General features: G+C 36.8%; 1 protein-coding gene across 1 annotated transcript in view; it reads right to left on the bottom strand.

The window, feature by feature from the left end:
• Positions 1-23,574, bottom strand: part of KIF14 (kinesin family member 14) — a 42,611-nt gene extending 19,037 nt beyond the window's left edge. The window contains exons 1-20 of the mRNA XM_004685251.2: positions 22,517-23,574; positions 21,901-22,155; positions 21,127-21,214; positions 18,146-18,244; positions 16,852-16,904; positions 16,027-16,057; positions 15,502-15,609; positions 14,600-14,716; positions 14,177-14,292; positions 12,939-13,111; positions 11,813-11,960; positions 11,255-11,318; positions 8,957-9,141; positions 7,064-7,166; positions 6,122-6,282; positions 5,073-5,220; positions 4,444-4,596; positions 2,931-3,057; positions 1,181-1,274; positions 355-487 (exon numbers count right to left, since the gene is read on the bottom strand). Of these exons, the coding sequence (XP_004685308.1) occupies positions 355-487; positions 1,181-1,274; positions 2,931-3,057; positions 4,444-4,596; positions 5,073-5,220; positions 6,122-6,282; positions 7,064-7,166; positions 8,957-9,141; positions 11,255-11,318; positions 11,813-11,960; positions 12,939-13,111; positions 14,177-14,292; positions 14,600-14,716; positions 15,502-15,609; positions 16,027-16,057; positions 16,852-16,904; positions 18,146-18,244; positions 21,127-21,214; positions 21,901-22,155; positions 22,517-23,574 (3,414 nt within the window). The remainder of the gene's footprint in view (positions 1-354; positions 488-1,180; positions 1,275-2,930; positions 3,058-4,443; positions 4,597-5,072; positions 5,221-6,121; positions 6,283-7,063; positions 7,167-8,956; positions 9,142-11,254; positions 11,319-11,812; positions 11,961-12,938; positions 13,112-14,176; positions 14,293-14,599; positions 14,717-15,501; positions 15,610-16,026; positions 16,058-16,851; positions 16,905-18,145; positions 18,245-21,126; positions 21,215-21,900; positions 22,156-22,516) is intronic.
• Between the last annotated feature and the right edge of the window lie 4,323 nt (positions 23,575-27,897).

Raw genomic sequence — 27,897 nt, 5'->3', positions numbered from 1 at the left:
CAGAACAGGCAGATCAACGAAGCACACCGCTGAGGGGAGCAGCGGGCGGGTCAGGAGAGGTCTGCCACGCCATGTGGTCACCTCCGGGGCAGGCGGGGATTGAACTCATGTGCAAGTGGTTTTAGATTCTCAGTGCTGTGCTTTAACCTGTCGCGCCACCAGGGAGGGCCTACAGTTTTAACTATAGTAAAACAAACCAGTAAAACCCCATTTCCTGGCAGAAGTAAATATACATATTTAATTAATCTTGGTTAGTTTGGGTAATATACATTGTCTTTTATTAGCCAAATTTTCATTACTGAGAATTTTCTTTATTTCTTAAAAGTTTGTAGAGATTTTAATAATATTCCAAACCTCGTAAAGGTCTTTCATTGCTGCTAGCTTAGATTCAAACTTTTCCAAACTCCAGAAAGTTGAGATTCCTAGTTGCAGGTTACGAACCCGAATAGATATGCCAAAACTACTTCCTTTCTCTGGTAAATCATGTCTGAAAGAAAAATAAACAATAAACAGTTACTCTGAAACATAAATACCTATTCATACAAAGTTTCCAGAGTTAGAAAACTTTCCACAATTAAATCTTTCCATATAGTATATATACTATATACTATTATATAAATAACCTACATAATATAATAGTATATAATACTATATAATAATATATAATAGTATATGTATTATATACTATTATAAAAATAACCTACATAAAAGTGTTATAAAATACTCTAATAAGGTATTAAAGCAGACTACTGATATGGTGATGGGAAATCCGCGGGGATTACAATAGAGATGAAAAAAAAAATGTACAAAATGATGTAAAAATAAACTTTTGTTTATTTTGTAATAAAAAAATAAAAATAAAAATAAATAAGAAAAAAAAACAGACTACTGATAAATTTTCAACTCAGAAGAAATTTAGGAAATTCTTAAATCATGTAAAATTATTATGCTTACAAAATACGCAATGTTAATTGTGGACAGCTATTTTACTAGAGGGGTGAGTGCTGAAAGCGGAGTCTGAAGGTGTCACTGGGGATTCTGATACTTGCTCTTTCATAGACAGGCAAGACAAATAGAATATCATGTTTTTAGAGAAAATAAATTAAAACGATTAAACTATATGAAAGTTAACTAGCTTAAAATAAAGAACTATTTTGCAACCTGTATAATTAACACTCACCTACTGAAAACATAGTATTTTTTTAATTTGTTGCTGATGGCATTGGCTTCCTGAATCATCATTGAGAGCTTCATGGAACTCCAGTTTGGCTGAACTAAAAGAAGGCACACAGAGAAGACTTAAAATATTGTTTGAGGCCCTCCCTGGTGGCACAGCGTGTTGAAGCACAGCACTGAGAAGCTAAAGCCACTTCCTCATGAGTTCGATTCCCGCCTGCCCCGGAGGTGACCACGTGGCGTAGGGACATCTCCTGACCCACCCGCTGCTCCCCTCAGCAGTGTACTTCATCCATCTGCCTGTTCTGCTCCCCACTCTGTCTCTGGTGAAGCCTCTCGCCACCCCTGAGCCTCTGGCCTGTACCCCAGTTCAGTATGTACAAGTAAATAAATCTTTAAAAAAAAAAAAATATTGTTTGAACACTATGGTAAAACACTAGGCAGAACTCCTGGGGAAAGAAAGGATTAATTTTAAATGAATATGTTTAATAAGATATTGCAAAAGATAAGGGTCATATTTGAGTAAATTTCCTAAATATGCTTTGACCCCCTTTAATGAAATAAATATTCTTCATATAAAATAATTCTTTTATGGGAGCATGGGAACAAAGTGAGATTGATCTCAAGAGGATAAAGTTTTTATAGGAGAGAAAATGCCAAAAACAATGCTTGTCTATCAAATATCTGACAATTACTTTTTTCCTAGCCATTTCCTAATTTTTAAAATTGATCAAGGTAATCCATTCACAGACTAAGGAAGAAACTTGTATAAGTATATCACTAATGCAGAAAGCATTAGAAAAAATTCAGCACTAATGCAGAATTCAAAAATCTTAGAAAAATAAGCAAATATCCTCAATGTGAGGAAATACTGCTAAAAATCACTTTATGGGAAAATCTGAATGCTTTCCTCCTAAGACTGGGAAGATAGCAAGGATGTTTGTTCCCACCATTCCTACTAAATATAGTAATGGAAGATCTAACTAGCACAATAAGGAAAGGAAATAAATAATAAAAAAATAATTCAGGCAACTGATTATGAACCAGGTACTTAATGGATTATTAGAAATTGTTAATATCTTAGGTACATGATATCACAGTCAGGCTTAAAAGCATAACAGAGAAAAGTTTTTGTCTAGTTTAAAGAAATATTAGAGATCAAATGTGTAATGCCTGGGCTATTTCACAAATATGGTTATCTGAGACCCTTTGCTTCAAAATAGTCCAGGCAATAAGTAGGCTCTAATATAGGTGATATAAGACTAATTTGTACTGATGACTAAAGTTGGGTGATAGTACAACAGCGTTTATTTGTCGTATTCTGACTACATTTATAGTTTGTTTGAAATGTTCCACAATGAAAAAATGTCAACATTAAAAACATGCTGTGTTCTACAAAGACATGTAGAAATATAAAAACCCTGTCCAAGTGTATAGGGAAATGTAGTACCCAGTGATTAAGCACAACCTAGTCATAAAATAAGAATTTAGGATCAGAATAAAATATTTTTAAAATCTGTTACACAGTAAAATAATTTTTAGAGAGTTTTATTACTTGTTTATATAAGTAAATATTCTAGGAACTGAATATTCTAAAATCAATCATTCATACAAATTCCTGTAGCTGCAGAAAACTCAGCAATGTCTAGAATGAAATACCTGCAATACACAATGGCAACAAATTCTAACTTTGGTAATTATATAAAATAACTTACATAGCTTTAGAAAATTCCTGCTAAAACATCGTTACTCACCGGCAAAAGTTTTATCCCTATTATTCTGATTTTGCTGTAGAATTTGTACTTCCTTGGCAATTTTTTGTTTCTCAGTCTCTAAAGCTTCCAGTATTCTTGCATGGCGGATGCTGTGGTCTTCTAAAGCCTAATGGATAAACATTCACATAGACCCAAACATGAAGTATGCAAAGAAACAAGTTATTAAAAAAACCTGATGATGATAACACATTGTAATTGTTTCACTTTATAGTAACTGTATTTTTAACCATACATGTTTAATATGTTTTATTATTCATTAAGGGCTTTTAAGAAGTGAGTATAAAATATTTTTGACACCCCCCAAAACAAAATCATTAAGAGTTTATGATGACAGATTCATCTTTTTCTTTACAGTGATAGGAAGCATGAAAAAGGAAAGATACTGCTCAAAGAAAAAGCCCACACTCAGAAACATGTGCTGAATACATAAAACGTTTAATTTAAATGACACCAAGATACCTCATTTGACACAAATAAGCCTTATAATAACCCACTAATAGAAACTGTTTTCAGTTCTGTATTTTTCGCGAAGACTCTCACAGGTGGCCCACCAGCCTTTGTGCCCCAGAGTAGGTTTGGATATGCATTATCACCATAGTATCAATACCTTGGGGCTAGGAGCATTTCCCCACCCCCATGTACAGCACAAACCTGGGGATAAAAAAATATGCCTTTTGAGAGTAAAACTTTAAGATATCAAAGCAGAGATCAAACAGTGGATCTCTAACTATTTCTCATCAAACCCCCTGCAAGACTGACTGAAACAAGATTCTGTGTCCCACACTTGGCCAGAGTGTCTTCTGACTCAGTTTTTCTGGAATCTGCATTTCTAAGAATCTGTTTTTCTATTAGGTAGTTTTGATGCTGCTAGGCACCACATTTTAAGAACCACTAACATGGAGAGAAAGATTGATCAAAAAAGTTGGCAGAAATGCTCATAAATGTATTAACATACCAACATGGCGGTTTTTTACTCAGTTTTGCCAACACTATTCCTGAGTCTGGCCGTGTAAGATACCCCTGTTCTCAATGCCTGAGCTCATAAGACAAAGGTGAGGGATGTCTCACTGTGCACTCTCCTGCAGTTACTCAGCTAGGCAGTCTGTCTGCTGTGCTTTGCAGGGCATATAATGCGTTATTCTGGCACCAGGAGGTGGTCCCATATGAGAGGTAGGTCTGTCTTCCTTCACAGGGTGTGCCCGATTTCATTCTTTACATTATTTGACATGACTTGTCACAGAAGAGTTGTTGATGAATAAAAAGAAAACTGGAATAGATCTAGCTGGAAATAACAGCTGTCAGCTTCAAAGTATTTGTGTGATGTGCGAGCAGATGCGAGCGCTACAAGGACATAAGCTTCCAGGTGAGAAGAGCCCTTCCCATCTGGAGACCTAGATCTGGCCATTTCCTGTTGAGGCACCATAATTTTTTTTCTTTTTTTTTAAGTCCAGCTTTCCCTCAAGAACAGAGTAAACTCGCCAAAGGAAATTACCTGTTTGGTTGCCAGAGCCTCCATTTCTAATCGCTTTTTGTTGACATATAGTTCTTGTTCAAGCCGTTGGTTTGTCATTTCTAACTCCTCGATTTTGTGAGTAGCCTTTTGGTGATTTATCTCCTGCACTTTCTTCCTTTGAGACTCTTCTTTCTTTAAAAAAACAGTCATAAAATATAATTAGAGCAAAAGTACAAAGAAGTTTTTTTTAAAAATAAAACCAAAAATGTACCAAATCTCTTTCTTTAATCAAGACACAGAAAACTGACTGTAAGAAATGATTTCCTATAGCTTTTCCACCTCATCAGCTTGACTATCCACCTAAAATTAGGCATGGCTAGCCAAGCCTCTCAGAGCACCCTCCTCCAAAATGGGTTCCAGGAAAGTACCATTGCCAGAAAGCCAGGCCTCAAGTGGTGCAAGACTGAATTCACCTACTTCTCTGCAGCAGCCTCCTGTTGGCCCCCAGCCAGCCTCCTAACGTGAACTTAAAGAAGGCCAAGGCTCGCTGAGGCTCTGCCTCTTTCATTGTACAGACTCCTCAGCCCCACTCCAGAGACAAAAACAGTTTAGTGTCAACCTATGACTTGGGGTGCACTAACAGGAAAAGAAAGAATTCTGTATTTTACCAGCTCTGTTTCAAGGGCTTTTATTTTGCTTTCATATGCAGCTTTTTGAGAAGAAAGCTCTTGCTGAGCCATTTCTTTTGCAATCTGGATTCCTTGCATCATTTCTTCTTTTGCTTTCAACTGGGCCTCTTTTATTTCGGCTTCAAGTCTAAGTAATAGCAAAAACATTTACAGGATAAATTGCTATGAATTCTTTCTATATCATAATACTTCTTAATCATATTAAAATGTTTTTCATTAAATAAAACTTTAAACCTCAAAACTTGCTAAGTGTTCTTAAGTTTTATTAGTTTTAGAATATTAAATAATGAAAATCTGCTAACTTACTATTAATTTCTATTACTATGAATTTCTAACTACTACAGATATTTAAGTGAATATACTTTTTTAATGCTTAAGAAAAATAAGTTAAATAAAAATGTTATTGTAGTATGAATACTGTAGTAATACTACACAAAATAAGTTATATTAACTCAACAATGGTCAAAGCAAAAATTATATTTTATATGTAGATGCCTTTCAATTCATGTTTAAGTTATAGATTATGAAATATTGATGTGGCTCAAAAAGCACATGATGTGAAAGTTGATAAAGCAGAGACTGTACCATGGCTTTTTAACTATCTCAATAATTTGACATTTTGACAAGTCAGAACATTTCAACGTGCAATAATTACAGGAAGCTAAAGTTTGTTTTTTCTCAAGAAAATCATGCTTTAGCAACTGCACTGTATAGAAATTTCCATTCTCAGTTTTCACAGAACACAGGCCTCTGCCAGACACTTGGTCACTGCTGCCAAATTGTCAGTCCTTTGAGATAAAAAATTCCTCCAGGGTATGATCTAAGTTTCTACTCTTTGTACTTTTAGAACCTAGTACAGAGACAGATACATACTATCTGCTCAGTACAAGTACACTGAATGAGTGAAACACCAAGAATAATGGTTACATCACTAGAAACCAGCAGCCAAAGAATTAACTAGAGACTAGCACATGACAAACTCTCTCTCCCAAATACTGTCACTTTTCTATAACAGAAGTAATACTTACTGTGATCTCTGGGCCATGAGCAATTCATTCTTTGCAAAGTCAAAGTCTTTTGGATCTTCACTTGTAAGAGTATCTCTACCAGATGTAAGTTTTCCTTTCTGGACTTCTACTGGATGATTAAATCTAAAATAATGATCTCCACCAAGAATCACCCGATCACCCTAGAGCACACAAAAACATTTACTATTTGAATTGTGTCTAAAGCAAAAGATTAAATAGGGTTAATTATTATAGCCAACAACTCTATAGCATTACTAATGATAAACATAAAAAGCATAGCAACTGACATTTGTTAAGTACTGTGTAAACTGGGTTTACATATACATTATCTCATTTACATTCCACAATCCATTAAGATACATATACTATACCAATTTTAGGAATGAGAAACTAAGAGCACAGAGCTTAATAATAAACATTCCTTGAGTGTACTATTCACAGGCATTTTGTTAAAAATTATACACAAATTATTACACTTAATCCTCCCTGGCCCCTGGAAGGCTGGGTACAGACAAAGTGACCACACATTCCAGTTTGCCAGCAACAAACTGACCTGTGGCTATTCTTTAAATGTGATTGTTTCAAATGTTCTCAAAAGTGTCCTGAACTTGGGTGACATTTAATCACTGGTTAAAAATTTTTTTCAAAGGTCACAGAACAAAATGGCCAGTTCAAGGTATCACCCTGCCTGATCTGATTCCAAAAACCCAGATATGTAACAATGAGGTCAGTGGCCAGTATTTTGAGTACTGGTTCATAGTGATATAACTTTTGAGTTTACGTAAGGAAAAGCAATTAATGAGTTAGTAAGAAAGAGGAAATTGTAAATTGGAAGTCCTTATCTCACTACCATTATCACAGATGAGGAAACTGATACTCCAACAAATTAAACTTCTTGCAAAAGTCAAAACGTTTCTTACATTTTAACACCAGCCAACTTACATGGTGTAACACTGTGGGTTCCAAAATATATTTTCCATTTACATAAGTCTTTGCTTCTCCAGTTGGGATGATACTCACTATCCCATCATAGTTTCTGATGGTGCTGGTAAGAAGCACAACAAAAGACATGAACATTCCAGTTATAGAAGAGCAAGCAAAATGGCCAAAGAATACATGAAAAGATTATTGCTGATGTGAAATGTATCCACAAGGAGATATAATTTCACATCTCATTACTGGCAAAAATTAAAGTCTGGGAGTCTCAAGTATGTGAAGTAATAGAGGATACCCTCATGCCAACAGAAATAGAAATTGATAAACATTTTGGAAAACAATTTGAAATTACCCAATAAAGTTGAATATGCACATATTCTACAACTTAGTATTTCTACTCTTAGACATGTAAGAGTACTTTCCAAACTTCCAAAATTATTGTATCAAAATTAGAAAATCATACTATTGATACAACACATTGGGAGAAAGAGAAAGGCTGCTTTCAACTGAGCATGCTCATGGTGGCTGTGCTCCTATCTCCTCAGCATCTGGGAAACCTGCTCTAGAGAATCCACACATTTGTACCAAGAGATAATGTACAAACATACAAACAGTGACAAAGGAACTCTCTTACACTGCTGGTGGGAATGTGAACTATGGAGAACTATATGAAACTCCTTCAGAACACTAAAAAGGGGTCTACCATGTGATCCAGCAATTCCACTCCTAGAAATCTACCCAAGGACACAAAATCACTAATTTGAAAAGAAACCTGCACTCCTATGTTTACTGCAGCACTACTTACAATAGCCAAGATATGGAAACAACCCAAAACAGGTATATGGATCAAAGAGTTGTGGTGTATTTATATAAAGGCATATTACTCAGTGATCAAAAAAGACAAACTCATGCCATCTGTAGCAACATGGATGGAGCTGGAAGGCATTATGCTAGCCAAAATTAGTCAGAAGGAAAAGGAGAAATACCAGATAGTCTCACTGATATTTGGAATACAGAGAAACCAAACAAAAGGTCAAGGGAAAGTTAAAACAGTAGGTGGTGATGGTGCATGGTGATGCAGTGACGGGAGAATTAGGGGGACTACAGCAATACAAGGGGAAAAAAATTAGTTAAAATAGATAAAGAATACCTATAGCAATACACAAATTGTGGTAGCAAAAAATTCAAAACAACCCACGTGTCTGTTAATATAATAGATTATAAAAAAAATAGAAAAAGTTGGGCCCTCCCTGGTGGCACAGTGGGTTAAAGCACTGCACTAAGAAGCTTAAGCCACTTCCATGAGTTCAATTCCCACCTGCCCCGGAGGTGACCACATGGCGTGGCAGACCTCTCCTGACCCGCCCACTGCTCCCCTCAGCAATGTTCTTCATGGATCTGCCTGTTCTGCTCCCCTCTCTGTCTCTAGTGAATCCTCCACCACCCCTGCACCTCTGGCCTGTACCCTAGTTCTGTATGCATAAATAAATAAATCTTAAAAAAAAAATAGAAAAAGTCACACAATAGAACACAGCAGTGAAAACAGAAGTGCATTAACATGGAGAAATCTTAAAACATAGAGGCAAAACCGTTTGTGCTACACCATGCCTCCCTTGCACTCTATATGTACTGTATGCTGAACATATACACATAATCATTTCACATGAATAAAATTCATGAGACAAATTTTAAATCTGTCAATCCAACCACATGGAAAAGCTTTACTATATTTTGTGCTTCATACTGCGAATAACTGAACTATCATCCCTTTACAATGCACTCCACATTTTTCCTGGCTAAAAGACACATTTAAATATTTATACAAAATAACCAGGGTAAATGAATGCCTCTGTATGACAGGAATTATATGACAGGTGACATTTTTTAAGAAGAACATACCAGTGGTCATCAGCAATCAGCACCCCAGACAACTGAATATCATGACTTGAGTTGGGCTTATACTTTCCAACTGTGGTGGTTCCTTCTTTTATCATATATAATAGCATCTCTGACAGCTGAGGGTCTTCATTGAGATTGACCAAATTTGGCAGATGATTGTCCATTTGAAATGTAATCCCTGCTTTCTGGAAGAAGTCAGAAGAAAACATTAACCTTAGCCACGAACATGAAGTTGTTAAAATCACCAAAAACTAATGGTCTGTTATTAAAATCAATTTGAAGTCTCAACAAATGAAAGGTTCTTTCATCTCTCCTTCATTATTTTCCAGTAACTGACACTATCATACTCCTTTGAATCTTAGAGTTATGTCAACTGTTCTTTGTCCTCAGTCTCATCATGCATCGGTCCATCATCAAACTATGTCGATTCCTACTGTTCTGGTGTTAATTCCTTTTGCTGCCCCTTCATGGCCATCCCCTCAGGTCAGCCCTTCTCACTCACACCTGCATGCCAGCAACACCCTGACAGCCTGTCAACAACTTCTCTTATTTTCTGTCCATCATCTTGTATCTTAGACCAGATTCGTTCTCCTGAAAGGATTTAGTCTTAAAATGGCAATTTTGGAATGCTGGCCAATATTCCAACACTGTCAATGACTTCCCACCTCTTATAGCTCAAAACACACATTCCTTGGCCTGGAAATCAAGCCCTTAACAAACTAACCAATATATAGCCTTCTAATTTCATCTCCTTATGACCTTATACAAACTGCTCACTCTGATAAAATAGGTGCTTAGGCCTTCTCCCAAGCTCACCTTATATGCCCCCACTTCACTCTCTTACAATTTTACCTGCCTTTTTTCTTCCTTCTATCTATCGAAATATTACCTAAGCTTCAAAATCAACTTAAATCTCACTTTTTCTATCAAGTCGGACTGACCACTCCCAATGAATTTTCTCCCATTCCTCTGCCTTGACCCCATCTTCTAGAACCCCACTCCATCAAAGAGTTTTAATTTCTATATAAAAGTTTAAGTCTCTTCCTTCCTATAGGGAAAGAAACAAACACAAGTCTTTCCTCTCAATCTCACAGACCCCTTCTCCAACTCCTAGTTTCTCATGCATAAAGATTTTCAGGGTTTATCTGTGTGGTTCTATTTCCTTATCTTTTTGCCCCTCTTCAACCCACTGTGACCTGGCTTCCTTCTTTCACCAGCACAGTAACTCCTTGTTTCACAATGCAAAGCACACTGATCAGAAACATGGCATCTTCTTGAGTTTTTCATTTCTCTCAACACCCACATCGAAAAGACAAATGCCTCTGGATCCCATGAACGTCACTTCCTCTCTCTCTGGAATCCAGCTGCCTGCTAGTCACTCCCATTGCCACTGCCTTACCCCAAGCTCTCATCTCTGCCCCTACACACAGCAGCAGCCTCCTAAATGAGTGACCTCCCTTGCCATCATCAGTCTTTCCTCCCTCAAACCACTTTTCACACAGTGCCAGAGGACTCCATTAAGTAAGCACATTTGTTCATGTCCGGCTCTTCCCTTTAAAACACTGGTGGTATGTGATCACCTACATTCAAGTGCCTCACTAGGTCAACATCTCTACTTTCCATCTTTCTCCAGTCTAATGTCTTTCATCAGCACTAATTTATCAACTGGACATCCAAGCTGGACTATATCTGCATGTCTGTGAAAATAATGTTTCTTTGTTTAAAATTTTTGACTTTTAAGCTAAGCAACTTTCTTTTCATTGTACAAAAACCTTACTTAGCTGGCCTTCTCTCTTTGAAGTCCTCCTTACTAACTACCCTCATCAAAGCTAATTATTCTCTCCCATTCCCTGCCTTTTATGTACTTTTTATTGCATTAGGTTGAACCAATAAATTCAATCCTTTTTTTTTTTGCCAAAACAGAGCAATTTCATAAGGTTCTGCCTCATCAAATCAGATGATGTATTTCAGTCATCTATTTATATTCTGTAAATTTCCCTCACAAGATCTGAGGGCCAAACTTCATTTTATTCAATTTGGCCTTCCCAGAGTTTAGCATGACATAATAATTAACATTTAATGAACCAAAATGAACTGAACTAGACAATTTGCTTATATTTCAAACTTCTAACTAGTTTATGGACTCTAAGCAATCATAATACTGAACTTAACGTTTCTTTATAGTCTTTTAGTCAAATTGCTCTGTATAGAATCAGGATACATAATACTTGAGAAATTGAATTATACATTTATGGCATAGTTCTGTAACTATCAGATCAATTTAGAAAGTTGAAATACCTGTAACTCTTTTGTTTCTTGAAGCTTTCTTTTTTCAGCTTGTTCAAGTTTTTCTTTCCACATTCTTTCCAGAAACAAACAAAATAATAGAGTTAAACTATCTGGGTGGGACTTTCCTGGTGGTGCAAGGACTTACGTGTCAGCACTATGAAACTATACCCAGTCAGGGAGCTAACTAACCCATATGGCACAGCAGACCTCTCCTGTCTCGCCCGCTGCTCCCCTTACCTGTATATTTCAGTAGATCTGCCTGTTCTGCTCCCCACTCAGTCTCTGGTGAATCTTCTCACCTCATCCCATCTCTCCCCCACCCCACACACACCTCTAGTCTGCACCCCAGCTCTTGCATACATAAAAAAAAAAATCTGAATAGGTAAGAGTGATAATCAAGGGACATTAATAAAGACCAGGAAATCACTTAGGAGAATTTAAAATATGATAGCCCAGGATGGACTATTCTATCTAAATAGAAGGTGGGGAGAAAAAGTCCCCTAAGCCCCTCCCAAATCACCCCAGCCCACACCCCAAGCAATATATAACGTAGGGACCATATTCCACCTTTGCATTTCTGCCATGTCTCTCTCTTGCTGATGCAATTTCATTCTTAAGGATGTTATTTCTTGCCGACAGAGCCTATATCGTTCAGGGTCAATAGTCCGACTGTTTCTTTGAGCAGCTTTTAGCTTTTCAATTTCTGCTTTCAATTCTAAATGTTTGTAGAAAGATTCATGATTAGTAACATTTGACATGTAATAATTTCCACAGTAAGAACAATCTGCTCTTTTATTTGAAGTTTTAAATATTACTGTATGAAATAGAATATTTGCAAAAATCAATTTTACTTCACTTACATTACCTATAAATCTCAACCTAGCCTTCATCTGAAAGTGTCCACATCTAAATGAATTCTCCCCCTAGTAGGATGGTCACATAACATCCTGTCATTTTGAAAAGGAAAAGGAGCACATTAGTGACACTAGACAAAGTAATAATAGAGAAAGCCTGGAATTTTTCCAGGCAAATCTTACCAAAGACATGTTGATAAAGAGCAAAGATTTTTCAAGGCAGAATTCAAAATACTGATTTTAATGAAAATGGTTCAATTGTAAAACAAAGGGCAATTTAAAGGGGGAAGGAGGAACCTGATAAATTTGTACAAGAAAAAATTGTACAAATCAAGACTGCTCCCATGAATTCAAGTCTATCCTAAATGGATGATTACCAAGAGATGAAGAAAAGTGTTATTTAGCATAAATGAAGTTGGAAAAACAAAAATCAAACAGCCTTTGGATAAATGAGTTGAGGAAGCGTTACTAAGTTGATAAGCAGTTTGATGAACAGAATGGCAATAGCAGAAAGGTAATAATAGGAAAAAAAAAGTTAACATTGTTATTTGCTGCATACAACTATTACTCAGCTATAAAATTGTTTACTTCTACTTGCTAACTCCTTTTTACCAACACTTTATTTTTTGGCTTTTTTCTATCTGTTTTACCCCATCACTTCTTGATTTTTTTCCTATTGTCTTTCTACTTATCTTCTTCCATCACTGAAGAAAGATAACTAAAAGCTATTACAAAACTATGGAAAAAAGGTCCTTGATTGTCTTAAATTGCCCATTTTTGTGACTGAAATGAGACTAAACAGTGGTGAAAATTTTTTAAATTTTTAGAAAAACAATGACCTCTAATTAACTTAGCATTCATATCTTCGTTTACTTTGGCGATGTTGACTATCATACGGGCCTGGTTAGCATATCTGAGTGTGCTTAGCGTCTCTTCAATGTTGCTGGCAGCGGGACTGATGGTGGCAATCATTGCAGTTTTTGAATTTCCACCCAGACTTTCTTTTAGTAGCCTTCAAGGAAAAAAGTCAATTAGATTTTGCTTCTACAACAACTTAATAATGGTAATTTTCTTGGAAGTACAACTCAAACTAATGGGGCATATATATTATACTTTTGACTCAATAACAGTTAAATCTTTTTTGGTTACTTACAGGTATTTTTAAAAGAACCCATGAATACTTTTATTTTCTCTTACACATTTTATATTGTTTCACAGTGCAATAAAAATATAGCTAACCATCAAATGCTGAGTAAGATACTTCTTTCCCCTTACTAAATTGTGAACTACTAAGTAAGGGGGAAGCATGTCTTGGTCATCTTTGAATTTCCAGTGCTACAACCTTTAGGAGAAAGCGCTCAATGAATGTTAAAATAATGAATGGGCATATAAACACTGGTCTTGCTTTCTACTACCTGAAAAAGCCTTATTTAAGACAGAAAAAAGTCTTAGAGAACACAGTGTAAATTGTATCTTAATTCATTTCACTATTCTTAGCCTATTACCTAGTAATGCTTACTTATCAGAATTACATAGTAAGTCTATAAAAGAAGAAATTTGAGTGCAACATATTTGAAATGAAGTGTATAATCATTAATAAAAACACTTATAAACACCTAATGTACACATCAGTGTGTGCTAAGCAAGTAAAATTACTCAATGTCATTTCACACACATAGTTGATGACACCAAATACACTTGGACAATAGACACTAATAGTATTAAGTATAATAGCAGTTGCTTACGTTCATATAGCAAGTAGTATGTACTGAGTTTTACATTAATCATTCAATCCTCATTTAACCCTAAAATATAAGGGTTACTAATATCACCATATTATAAAGGGAAAAAGTCATTATAGAGATGAGAAAACAGACAAGAGCATAAAGTGATCTGAACAGTCACAGAACACATAAGATGCAGAGTCCAGGTCCAAATCCAAGCAGTTCAGATCTAAGATTCATGCTATTAACCACTTCTTTCCTATGCCAAAGTTAAATGAAGTTAGCGGATTATTCTTTTCCCTATAGCATCCACTGTATTTTATACAATTCTTAATACTAAAAAAGATACTTGCCATGTCAGCACAGATTCACGGTAAGGAATAAAAATTCTCTTTCGGTTTGCTTGTTCAGAGAGTGCAGATATAACTTTTCCTAAAGTTAGCAGGGACTTGTTAATACTCACACCTTCCTGTTCATGAAATTTAAAAAGAGAAAAGTTTTCTTTATCAATTCATTTCACAGAAGGTTTCTCCCCTTATACAATGACTATAACATGTAAGAACTACCAACTTTCTTGTGCCTCAAAATTGAGGCATAACAGTCTTTATGAAGTAACCATCACTGAAAGTACACATTTTTAAATCACAGCAATGCAGGCTATAAACTGCAGATAAAGATGGATGAATTATCTTGGTTAAGTACAATTCGTTTGTAATCTTCTGAAACAATGCCCTATGGAGTAAGTTTCATCAACATGAGGAAAACACCATATTTACCTTCAGTCGATCTCCACTGGTGTGAGCTGTGGAGCAGCGCTCACTGCCTGCCAGATCTATTAAGTTTATGCGGCTTGTTATCCTGTGATCATGTTCCTCCCCTTCCACAAATTCTGTCTGTAGCAAAATGATATTAAAATAATAACATATTAATAATAATAAACAATAACTGCATCAATATAAGTTCCAAAAGGTAAAGTTAAAGATTATAAAGCAGTCATTTATTTTTGAAACTCTCTTTTTGAATCTGTGATAATTTATAAGGCATAAATATTCAAGAATGTACTAAGCCGTGCTTGTATAATGCGGAAGTAAGAGAAATGGCTTTATGGGATTAAAAACTCATCCTTATCCAATTACATTAAGGAATTAGCCAGCATGAAAGTAGCACAGAATTTAAAAGCAACATCAGTCTTCAACAGTACAGAAAAAGTTGAAGAATGTTAACAGTTAATGGAATCCTGTATAGTTGTTAAATATTTTATGAAGAATTTTACAACATGAAATTGTTGCAGATTCTGTATATTTTCTTAAGTGTGATTGTAAACCAACTGAAGAATTTTGTACCAAAATGTTTATGGGATTTTATCGAAGTAGTGGAACCTATGGCTGAATCTTTTTAAATCTTTTAGTTTTTGATGTTTTCCCAAATACTACACAATTACCATGTTAGCAATAATATATTAATATCATAGCAACAATAAAATATTATTGATTTTTATAAGTGAGAAAAAACATACATACCAAGTTTATTAAAAGTTATTGTGTATAGTCCCTAAAATCCAGTTATGTTCATTTATTTATATGACTGCACTTCCAGCACTGATTTAAAGAATAAGAAAAACATAAAACTTGAGAATGGGTACTATCTTATCTAAGAAAATAATCAACAAAAACAATACCTTTGTCCTGGTCATCACCAAGGTGAAAACCGAGTGGGATCGGGAGCTTTTATCATTCATTCCAGTAGCAGCAGTTGCTCTTTGTTTATTTCCCAATTCTAGCCAACTCTAAGAAAGAGAAGGAGGTCAGATCTGCAGAATGCAATTTACTGGAACAAGTTTAAGAGCAATAAAGTTCAGTAAGCATATTTGTAACATATATACACTTATGATCGGTTTATAAAGTGAAATTATTAGCCACTGTTTTCTTTTAATAATTTGTATTCCCACTGTAATTTTCTGTCACAAAAACCTAAATCAGGAAATAATAACTTAAAGGCTATTGCTATACCTCTAAGATGAAATAATCAGTTTTGATCTTAATTCAGAGAGTAGTTCTTTTGATTCAAGTTTAACAAAATCAGTTCATGATAAATTAAGAGTGAACTTCTGTTTATGCAAATAACAATGAAAGAAACATTCTTGTCAGTTTTTATGATTATGATAATGCTATCTAATAGAAAGACAAAATATAATCAATCCTACCTGAATATCAGTGTAAGAAGTGACAACATTCCTGTTTTCAAATAGTAAAAAGATAAAATCAATTTTATTGATGATTATACTCTTGTTCTCAAAGTAACTTTTCAAATAAATAATTACTCTCTCAAGAGCACAACTGAATTTTACTAACTTTTCACAGAATCTTTCATTTTTTTGAATTCTTAAAGTAATGCTTATTTTAAAACAAAATATTTTTCTTAATGTAATGAAGCGCCTTAGAATCTTAGCATTATAATACTTAAGTCTAAGTCATGAACAGAATAATCAACTTAACACATATAGAGATGCATGGGTGCACACGTGTGTGTGTTGGTGTGTGTAGGTCTCAACACAATCCCAGATCTATTAAATAGAGTTGAAATTATATCTAATCACTTTTCCTTTCCTACAAGAAAAACATGTGGAGTGTTGAAAGACAAAGCGAACAACTCAGCATTTTTCAGACTCAACACTGAATTGATCTTAGTAACTTCAGCTAAAAAATAATAAGTATAAAAAAATAGTAATAGGTATAAAAAGCTGTTCAAGACTGGAGGCTTAACATAATGGGGAAAGAAGGGAATAAAAGTGGGAAATAAATACTTATTTCATAAGGGGGGAATAAAATGTTTATTTCATAATTACTACAATTAATAGTCTGGCAATTTATAGGCATTGTCAAAGATATTACAAATGTAAACAAAGAGCTAACACCCATTTGGAAAGAGAAGAAATTTTTAACTGAATAATATTAAGGGTAAAAGGCTAAATAGTTATCCACTTTTCTTTTGCTTTCTCCTCCTTGCTCTTGCTAAGCCAAAAACTTACATTGACAGAGCTTCAACGTATGGTCCAGAAATAGGATGCTCCCTTACTCTCAGCTAAGAAAGGCAAACATAGGCATCATTAGGAATATGACAAATACTTCATATAAAACATAATTTCACATGACCATTTTATCTATAATTTGAATTCAAAATAAAGACTTTTACCCAAATGTGGATACAAAGGTATCACAAAAACTAGTCTATAAGGCATCCAGATAAATGCTTAAAGACCACAAACTGTTTGTATTTGTATAATATGCAACAGCAGACTAAAACAAATATCTTACTAGTTTTAAGGGTATCACTAAAACATATTCAGTAAGATCCAGACTTTGAAAATATTCTTCAGTTTTACTTTACACTTTCTAAGTTTTGTGACTAGAAATTTTCAAAGAAGAATTTTAACAGAAGTCAGAAGAAAATGCAAAATTTTAAGTTCTTGATGTTGCCAATAATACATTGCATGACCTGGGTAAGTCAAGTGATCTTTCTAGATTTTAGTTTCTTGCACTATAAGGTTCTTTACAAAATTAAAAAATTAAATTCTAAAAATACTTTTTATAAAAAAGCTTATACATTTGTAAAGCTTTTTATTTCATAGAAAATAGCTACAAGATGTGAATCTGCTAAATAATCCAATGAAATGCATGTTCTATAAAAACAATACAATTTTTAAAACTTTTACTGTTTGGTTGCTTTATAGTTAACTAAGCAAGTAGGGGCTCTCCCTAGTGGCACAACAGGTTAAAGTACAGCGCTATGAAGAGATCCACAGCCACTGCAGCATGAGTTCGATTCCCAGCAGCCAGGGAGCTGACCCACATGGCTTTGGCAGACCTCTCCTGACCCACCCACTGCTCCCCTCAGCAGTGTATTTCAGTCAATTTGCTTCTTCTGCGCCCCACTCTGTCTCTGGGGAATCCTCTCATCACCTCGCACCTCTGGCCTGTAGCCCAGTTCTTGTATGCATAAATAAATAAATCTTTTAAAAAAATTAGGCAATTAGGGTTTAAGGGTCTCACTTATCTTGCAACAGATATTTTATCTTAACTTTTACACAATACCTGATTCAAACAAAAAAAGGTAAGTTCATTAACTGTAATTTCCACTAATGATAATGTTTGGCTTATTTATTAAACAATGATATAGTTCGAATGTAGGTCCCAAGCATTTTCTATCATATAATATCATTTTAATAAAAATTCAAGCAATAGATATCATTTGAGAACTAATAAAATCATATGCATTTATTAACACAGATATTAAAAACAAATAATAAATTCTTTTTATCTTACTGGTTGCTTTCTCTGTCCACTTTCATCTTTACAAACCAGAAGATCATGAATTTTTTCATTATATACTTCAAAGAAGCTCATTTCAAGGTGATACCTGACCTAGTAGAAAGAGAAACAGAACAGGCACTTTGTTTTAAGGTTCTTGCATTTTTTTGCAAATAATAATTATCTAGTACCCATAATATATAAAGAACTCTTAATTAAAACAACAGATAAACAACCCAACTGAAAAACAGGTCAAGGACTTGAAAAGATATTTCCCCAAAGAAAATGCACAAAGTCAACCAGCACATGAAAAAGGTGAATAAGGAAATACAAACCACAGTGAAAAACACTTCACACCCACTAGCACAGACAGCTTTCATCAAAAAAAGAAAACAAAAATTGTTGATGGGGATGTAATGAAACTGAAAATCGACATTGCTGGTGGGGATATAAAATGTGGCAGCCACATAGACATTATCATATGACCCTGCAAAATTTCTGTCCTGTCTACCTAAAAGAAATGAGAATCTGTATCCTGGGAAATATCTGCACACTGCTGTTCATAGCAGTGCTAGGCACTATAATGACCACAACATGGGAACAACCCAATGCCCACCAACTGATGACCAGATGAGTAAGAGTGGTGTATCTATTTAACAGAATTGTACTAAGACAGTAAAAGGAATGAAGTATTGACATATGCCTCTGATCAACCTCTAACATATTATACTAAGTGAAAGAAGTTTTTAATCACCTCATATCACATATTGCATGATAATCCAGTGATATGAAATATCCAGAATAGGCAAATCCAGAAATGAAAAGATTTGTGGTTGCTGAAGTTTGGGGAAGGGGAATGGGTTATAACTGCTTACTGGGTAAGGATCTCCTTTTGGGGGGCGATAAAAAACTTTGGAAGTAGAAAGAGTGGTAATTACACATTATGAATGTAATTTTATGGATAATTTTGTTATTTATTCTTATTTCACCTTTTTTAAAAAAGATCTATTTAATAGCATACAGAACAGGGGTACAGGCCAGAGGTGCTGTGCCAGTCAGAGGATTCACCAGAGACAGAGTGGAGAGCAGAACAGGCAGATAGACGAAGTACACTGCTGAGGGGAGCAGCGGGTGGCTCAGGAGAGGTCTGCTGTACCACATGGGTCACCTCCAGGGCCAGAGATCAAACTCACACTCAAGCAGCTGCAGCTAGCTTACAGCGCTGCATCCTAAACTGTTGCACATCACGGAGGGCCTATTACTTTTCACAAATTAAAATTTATTAAAAAGTAAGTAGAACAATAACAAAAGTTCTTCACTTATTAATTTTTAGGTAAGGTTCAAGTCTATTTATTAAGTACCTACCTACTATACATGGCTTTGGGATCTAGTTAGCAGGATTATAAAGTATAAAGCCAAGGTTCTTGCCTATGAGGTCCCAGCTCACAGGAATGGCCTCAACAGATTAAGACAGATCAATAGAAAATTAAGGGGACAAACTAAGGGAGCGACTACTAAGGGAGCCAGAAAAAAACTGGGTGTGGAGAAAAAGGAGGTGAGGCGTGAGAGACGGAGTGGACCACATGTATACAGACATTTGATCTGGTAAATGGGGATCTTAAATCGTAATTCTTTCTGATTGAGGAAGAAAAGATTAAGTAGGGCTAAGATTCCACTTCATTTTGACTCAGAAAGACAGGAGGGTATAAAGGCTAAAGGAGGGAAAATTGAATTTGTTGGCTTATTTATTCTTATTTCACCTTTTTTAAAAAAGATCTATTTAATAGCATACAGAACAGGGGTACAGGCCAGAGGTGCTGTGCCAGTCAGAGGATTCACCAGAGACAGAGTGGAGAGCAGAACAGGCAGATAGACGAAGTACACTGCTGAGGGGAGCAGCGGGTGGAAAATTGAATTTGTTGGCTTTTACAGTTAAGGGACGTTTTCTTTATTAAAGAAGTAAATGTCTTTTTTTCCCCCTAAAAAAATATTTATTTTTGAGGTAACACTGGTTTACAACACTGTATGTGATTCAAATTTCTAGATTCCCAGGGCTCTATACTTTTATTTTTTAACCTTTGCATAGGCCACTCCCTCTACCTGGAATTTCTTTCCTCATCTTCGCCAAGCTAATACATAGTCATGGTTCCTTCCAAATAAGCTCAGATGTTGCCTATTCTAAGAAAAACCTCTCTTTTCTTCCAACCTTACATATTCTCACAGCCTCCTCCTTCTTAATCGGTTACAGCATTTACTTTAGTTAGCATTCATTGATTGTACTTGGCTGTTTTCTGGCCCTTTTTCCCATTTCACTCTTAGCCACAGGGACTGAGTTTCTTAACTCCACATTCCCAAATCTAGAACACAATTTTCCCAATTTCCTCTGGTAATACTTTAGAGGGAAAGTATGAAAATTCTAAGTTCCCAGATTCTACATATGCACACACATAAAAGTCCTTCCCCCACCACACTTCTACTGATTCTGATAAACAAGCAAATGTAGGAGAAACTGCCCTATAGAGATTTACCTACAGCAAATATTCAATAAATACTTGCTGAATGTATGAATGAATGGGTGAAAAGGAAAGCCAGTCTTTTCAGGTAAGAGCCCTGGAAAGAGCCTGGCTTGTGAGGTGGAATGTTTTAGACTCCAGCTTCAGTGCTCTCTTCCTGCTTCACCAGTACGTGGTGTGCCTGCTGTCCTCAGTCTGGAGCTGCCTGACCAAGGACACATGTAATGATATATAACTACCTCACTAAGTCCCTACACACCCACACAAGAAATGAAGCCCCCAACTAGTAAAAAACAAGAGGCTCCTGCTCTCCCTGCCCACCAGAAGGATTCTGAATTTAGAGTTCCCACAGCGCCACTCCCAAACAGTGCTCTAGAAACGAGTACCTCCTCCAGGGGGAAGCTTCTTAGTGGCCATGACTGATTTGAACATGATCTGTTTTCTAGTGTAATATAAAGATTTACAGATTCAGTGAGAACATACCTCTTGGGTTTGTTTTTTGGCTACTTGAGCAAAAAGATCTTCACAAAATCTTGGAATTATTCCTGGTTCTTCACTTAATCCCATCATCCTGAAAAATACATTATGAATGGGAGAAAGCAAAACTAATTAAAACTAATTAGCTTTCTTCTTTTTTTTTTTTTATTCTTTTTAGGAAGAAATGGGTTGAGGAGAATGTGGAGAGCAAGTTAATTAACCTGATATAATTTGAAGAACCTGCTATGGAGTTAAATCTGCCTGAATTTAAACCTTGATTTCGTCACATTTCAGCTCTGTGATCTTGGTCAAGAAGTGTAAATTTCCATTTCCTACCTATAAAATGGGAATAAATCAAACTATCTAACTTTGAATATTGTGAGAATACAAGCAGAGCCTTTAGCAAAGAGCATAGACTGTAGGAGGAACTCAGAAGCCCACCACTATCAACAATTATTTCCTTCTAGAACAGTTATTATTACCACACCATTTATTAGATGACTTATTAGTAATTCTCACTATTATGTTTTCATTTACACAAGAAAGGTAATTTACAATAAAATGCAACTGCTAATACCTACATTCTAAATATCACACAAAAACTGAAGCCCAGAGGTTATTACCTGCCCAAGTTTCAGAAATAGAACAGAGTAACATGGGTGAGATTTGTACCAACATCTATGTGGTACCTAGATTATACTCTATCAAACCAGGCTGCTTGGCACAAAAGCAGCTGGATACAAAACTTTTCTTGATGATTTGTTTTGCAATAAAACTTACGTATAGGATTTTCCAGAGCCAGTCTGACCATAAGCAAAGAGACAGGTATTGTAGCCTTCAAAGGCTCGCTCGAGGAGGGGTGCTGCTAGTGTCTCATACACAGTCGTCTGACTAGCGTAGTTAGGATGACATTCATCAAAAGACCAAAATGAAACATCATAAATAAAGTGATAAGCTTGTTTCATGTCTGGATGTTCCACAGTTATTTCGCCCCCCTGCAGGAAGACCACCTGAGGTGCTTTTTCAATCTTCTCTCTTCAAAAAGAAGCACAGAAATACTCGAGTTACCATCAGAATTTTGAGTACTATTTTTATAGAACACAATAAGGAACACAAAACTAATGAGCTATCATATTACTCAAGGCAAGAGAATTTTTTGGTTTCATGTGGAAAATGCAGACTGGCAAACATAATTAATGTGGGATTCCAGAATTCCAAAATGTCAATTTTTCTAAGTAGATCGCTTTTTAAAAGTCTGAATGACTTCAGTCTTTTTAGTACAATCTGCTTCAAAGCTGCAGCATACCTCCCCAAGTAGGGTGACTCCAAAAGGGGGGGGGGGCTCAGACACAGTACAGAACACCTGCTCGGCCTTTGTTCATACAGGGGCACCTACCTCATGCTGAAGGGCCTCACGCGGACAGCCACTGTCACCTGACTGTTCTCCACTTTTAAGGGATCTGTTACAGCAGAGTTCTGAACCGCAGTTTCATCTTCAGGAGGGAATGTATTTTCCTGTGACCTTCCCCATTTATTTTCGAAAAGAGAATTTTTTGGCTTTTGTTTAACTTGAAGGCCAGACATGCTATTTTTCAGTATGGATGCCGCTGGGCTCTTAGACAGAGGTGTGCTGCACTTTGGGGTGGATCTGTGCTCAGTAATATATTTAGAAGGTGTTCTTTGCTCTAAGCTTCCAAATGTAATTGAGCTTTTCACAGCGTCCTTCCCAGCACTTCTCTGATAGGAGTTCCCCAGTACCGACACGTTGACATCCAGCTTGCTCTGAGTGGGTTTTGTGGCCAAATGTCCTGAATTAGTAGCTCCACTCTGATTCTGGAAACCAGTGGGTGCTCTCAAGTACTTAAGTGCATCCTTCTCATTTGCCCCACGGAGGGCAGAAAACGTTTTGTGTTTTTCATCAGCCATTATTCTGATCTCTTCTGGGTCTTCAGCAAAAGGGACAATAGAAGAGTTTTTATTTTTATTTACAATTTTTACACTGGCACTAGTTTCCTGGGAAGCATGTTTATTCTCTGATTCTTCTCCCACCTTCTGCCTTGTTCTCCACTTTCCCCCAGAATCCACTTTAGCACGACGTTGTAACGTGAGACGAGTTTCTGTTTTTTCTGTGGAGTCCACCAACTCAGTATCAAGCAAAGATGACTCTTTGCTTCTTGTAACTCTTCTCTGAAGTGTCAATCTATCTACTGAGTTAGGGGTACAGGGAAGATCTGGTTGTTTGCACGCAGAGATAACATACGTGTTATTTATATCTCTGATTTTACTTGCAGATCTCAATAAAGGATCATCATTTTCACATTCTGACAAATCCGACTTCAAATGTAGCTTAAGTCTGCTACTATGGGTGAGGACATTCCTTGATGAGCTCTTTTGGGAAGAAGGAATGTCAAGAATACGATAATTACTTCTATTATGTGCTGTGGACAGTGACATTGTGGTAGCAGGTTTTTTTTTAAAGACTGTTGTTAAACAACCTACATTCTTCTTTGCACTTGCATTTGATTTCCGGCCATGTCTTATGTATTAGCTTCCAAAAATATCTGCTAAACTACAAAAAAAAAAAAAAAAAGAAAAAAGAAAAAGAAAGAAAAAATTATATGGTACATTCCACCACAGCCTTAAAAAAATCTGAGAAACTTCCACTCTGAAAGTAACGTCCCAGAAAACTACACTAAAATAAATGACAATATCCAGCTCAGATATGTTTTCATGCACACTCAGACAAGTCTTTGCCCTCAGAGCTTATAGTCATTTTAACAATATTTACTGAGTTCCTGTTGTGTGCCAGGCCCCCTGGAAAATACAACAGATTTCAAAGACAGGACTTGTATCATTTCTTTAGTCTAGACAGAGTACACAGATAGCACTTAGGTCAAATGTGCCAAAATGTAAAAAAAAATGCATGTCGGCAAAGCTGATTTTTTACAGTTTGGCAAGTGGGAAAAGGGAATCAACGGAAACCTTAGCACCTGAGTCAAACACTGAAGCAAAGCATTTATACAGTGCCTGTTGAGTTTATGTTAAAATAGAGTTGCCTCGGATTAGTTGTGAGGCGTCACAAGGCAGATAATTTCCAAATAAGTACCAGAGACCATAATTACCAGAGGAAGGTGCTGTAAGTACTGTAGGGTAAATGGAAGTGATCAGATTTTTTTTCCGTCCTTCCGCCATTAGCATCAATGATCCACAATTGTGGTCTTACATGCATGTCTGATGCTGGCACCTGTGTTGTGGTCGTGTCTACAGCTGAGTCCAGAGGTGGAGCACACAAGAGAGCAAGCAGAGGGTGTGGCAGCGGAGGGCCCTAGGGCGGGGTGCTATGGAGCCTAGAGAGCCCAGAGTGAAGATTTAGGGGTGGCGGACAAGAATCTTCACTTCTGATGTGAGCCTCCAGCCCTGCCCTGCACCTGGTTGCCTCGCTACTAATGGTGTAGAAAATCATTAAAAGCCTGAAAAACCACTGAGGGCTCCAGGACTCCTCCTTGACCCATCTGCCAGGCTCCGTTGAGAACCTTCCTGGCACTACAAGTACTATACAATAAGTGCTACATACGAGTACTCTAAGTAATTGCTCTTGTTGAGTACATCTATGCAAGCAGGAGCGAGCCTGCCCCCCAGCAGTTAGAAACGAATGAGACAGATGTGCACCTACATCTATGTCAACAATATACATCCAACAATAAAATTTAAAAGAAAGAACAGCAGTAACAGTTCAGGTGCCGCTTTCAAGTCAAAATACAAAGTGCATCTCTCAAGCCTTTTAATTAAAAGTATAGAATCTTCCTTGTATGGCAATTATACTACAGCTGAAAACTATTTGCTAGTTACGCAAATCGATAAGGTATTTTGTTGAGGAATTTCGCCATCAGATTTTAAGAACTGGGACAAAGAAAACCCCAACCGAAACAAAACATCCAGATATTCTGTTCCTCTCCTCCACGCCCTACCAGGTACCTCTCAGTGCCAACACCTTGGTGAGACTTCCACGGGTAAAAACTGGAAGCCCTGAAACCCGACTTCCGGGACCCACAGAGGCCCGCGCCCCTCCTTTGTGGACACCTTCGCAGCCGGTCAAGGTTCCGTAGCAAGTGGGGACCGAAGCTAAAAACTCCCCCGCACCTCAGGTCACGGGTACAGAGAGCGCCCACCGCCCCCCTCCACTGTACAGGCTTCGCCCCTCCCCAGGGCTCCCCTTCTCTGAGCTGCCCGGACCCCCAAGTCCCTCACCTCATCCGTCGTCGCCTCCCGCCGTGTCCGCAATTTGAACGGGCGCCCCGGCTGCTGATTGGCTGCTGCCGAGGCGTCCAGCGCCGCGCCCTCGCGTCCTCCCGCCCTCGCCCCGCCCCCGGAAGTTCTGGAGGCTGGATCGCTGGGAGCCTAAAAGCTAGACACTTCCCACCCCACCTCACCCCCGCCCCGTCGCCAAAGCAACGGCCCGCTCCTCCATCAGCTAAAATGGGGCGTTTAAGCCCCTTTAAATACCGCCAGAGGGCGGGGGGGGGGGGGTGGTTCTGGGTACAGCCTCGAAGCATCTAAAAGTGGGTTTTACATGGAGCGTCCCGAGGACCCAGCAATGCCACTCCTAGGTATCTACCCAAAAGACACAAAAACACTGATTCAAAAAAATACTTATACTCTGGTTTCTCTTCAGATCGCATAAATCTTTTGCCTTTTACTAAAAACATACCTGCACCCCCATGTTTAGTGCTGCTTTATTCACAATTGGAAAGACATGGTAACAGCCCAAATGCCCAGAAATGGATGACTGGATTAAAAAGATGTGGTACATAAACACAATGGAATATTACTCTGCAACCAAAAAAAGAAACACATGTCTTTTGCAGGGACATGAATGGAACTGGGAAAGATCATGCTTAGTGAAATAAGCCTGAAAGAAAAGGAAAAATACCGATGGTTTTCCTCAAAGCAGGAATATAATGGAAGAGGCGAGAAAATAATGATAATGATGAACAGCTATATACCAAAGACATTTTGTAGGGGTGGAGTGGGGAATGGGATCAAAAACAGTGGGGGAAGGGAAATGCACTGGACTGGGGTGATGGCACATGGGTGATTTGGTGATGGGAAGTCCACGCGTAATATGGCCCCCAGTTTACTGATAAGAAAAAATTGATGTAGAAAAATTGAATGGATGAAAAAATACTTATTTAAAAATTCATTTTAAAAATCTTTCCAAATTTAATTAAAATTAAGTTGTACAGGTGATTTGGTGTTGGGAAGCCCATGGAGATTACAACTGAGATGGAGAAATGTACAAAATGATGTAAAAATAAACTATAAAAAATTTAAATTGTAAAGAAACTAACAGCAAATTAAAAACCCTCTATCATATTTGTGGGGATACAGCCAGTTTAGAACAGGAAAACATATAGCAAAGAAAATGAACTTCTTAGAAGAACATAAAGCAAATTCAAATACATAAAAGTTTTTAGGTGTGCATATAATTCAAAATAATAAAAATTAAATATACGTTAAATAGACAACACATTAACTATGACAAAAGCTATCTCTCATCTTTCTGAGGAAAATAAGTTTATATTTGAATAATAAAATAAACAATATAAAAATGGACAAAGTATTTCATTAAAAAGTTCACATACACACAAAAATAATTCATATTATAGAATGCACACCTGATTATTATATGCAAACTTAAAAAAATAAGTAAAAGAAAATTTGTTAAAATTTTTGATACTGGTGATTTTGTAGCAAAATCTAAAGTATGCACTTCTGGTAACATAAATTGATATCCTTAAGAGCAGAGATCATAGCTGTTCACAGTGTATCCGTAGTGCTTAGTATATACAGATACATATTAGATGCTCAGTAAATAGTCTCCAGTAATAGTCTCCACAAACCGTGGTCTCTCCCTAGTGGTACAACGTGTTAAAGCACTGCACTATGAAGCTGTCAGAAGACATTGCAGTACAAGCTTGATCCCTGGCCAGGGAGCTGACCAATATGGTGTGGCAGACTTCTGTCTGCCCATTGCCCTCCTCAGCAGTGTATTTCAGTAGATCTGCCTGTTCTGTTCTCCACTCAGTGAATCCTCTCACCCACCACACTTCTGGCATGTACCCTAGCTCTGTAAGCATAAATAAATAAATCTTAAAAAAAAAAAAAAACCTGCTGTAAAGCAAGATGGAAATGCAATTGGAAGAACCATAAGGTATTGATACCTTATGACCTAGTAACTTCACTACAAAAAATTGTCCTAAGAAAATATTTCAGTACAAACCAAAAGGTAGATAGGAAAATTGTCTATGCATATTGGTCCCAAATTGGAAAAACCCCAAATGCCCAAATATAATGGTTCTAAATGAGGGGGAAAATAATAACTTCTATTCAATTATTAAGGGTTCATTGGCTTATAGACCTTCCCCCACAAACCATGAGTCCAAATAGAACAGATCTTGTCTGTCTCACTCTGGGCTCCATAAGCCTGGACCTTCATCTAACCAAGTTACATTTCTCTTGTGTTCTTCCTCTGTTGGAAGAACCAGATTTAATTCCAACCAGAAGAATAATGCCGTGCAGATGAATGGACACCTGTGAGCCATCTCCAAATTACAAGAGATGGGTTTTTGATCGGTATTTATTACACTGAGATGTGCCTTTCTTTTCAAATCTTGTCCACAGCTGAAAGAGAAGTCACTTAACCTCAGGTTATGGAAATAACAGATGAGATGAGAATGCTATTTGCCAAAAGAGTGACAACAAAGGTCAATTACATCA

This window comes from Condylura cristata, unplaced genomic scaffold, assembly GCF_000260355.1.
Source record: "Condylura cristata isolate star-nosed mole 26May11 unplaced genomic scaffold, ConCri1.0 scaffold00018, whole genome shotgun sequence".
NCBI lineage: Eukaryota > Metazoa > Chordata > Mammalia > Eulipotyphla > Talpidae > Condylura > Condylura cristata.
Note: the sequence above shows the minus strand (reverse complement) of the source record. Positions and strands in the feature narration are given on the sequence as shown.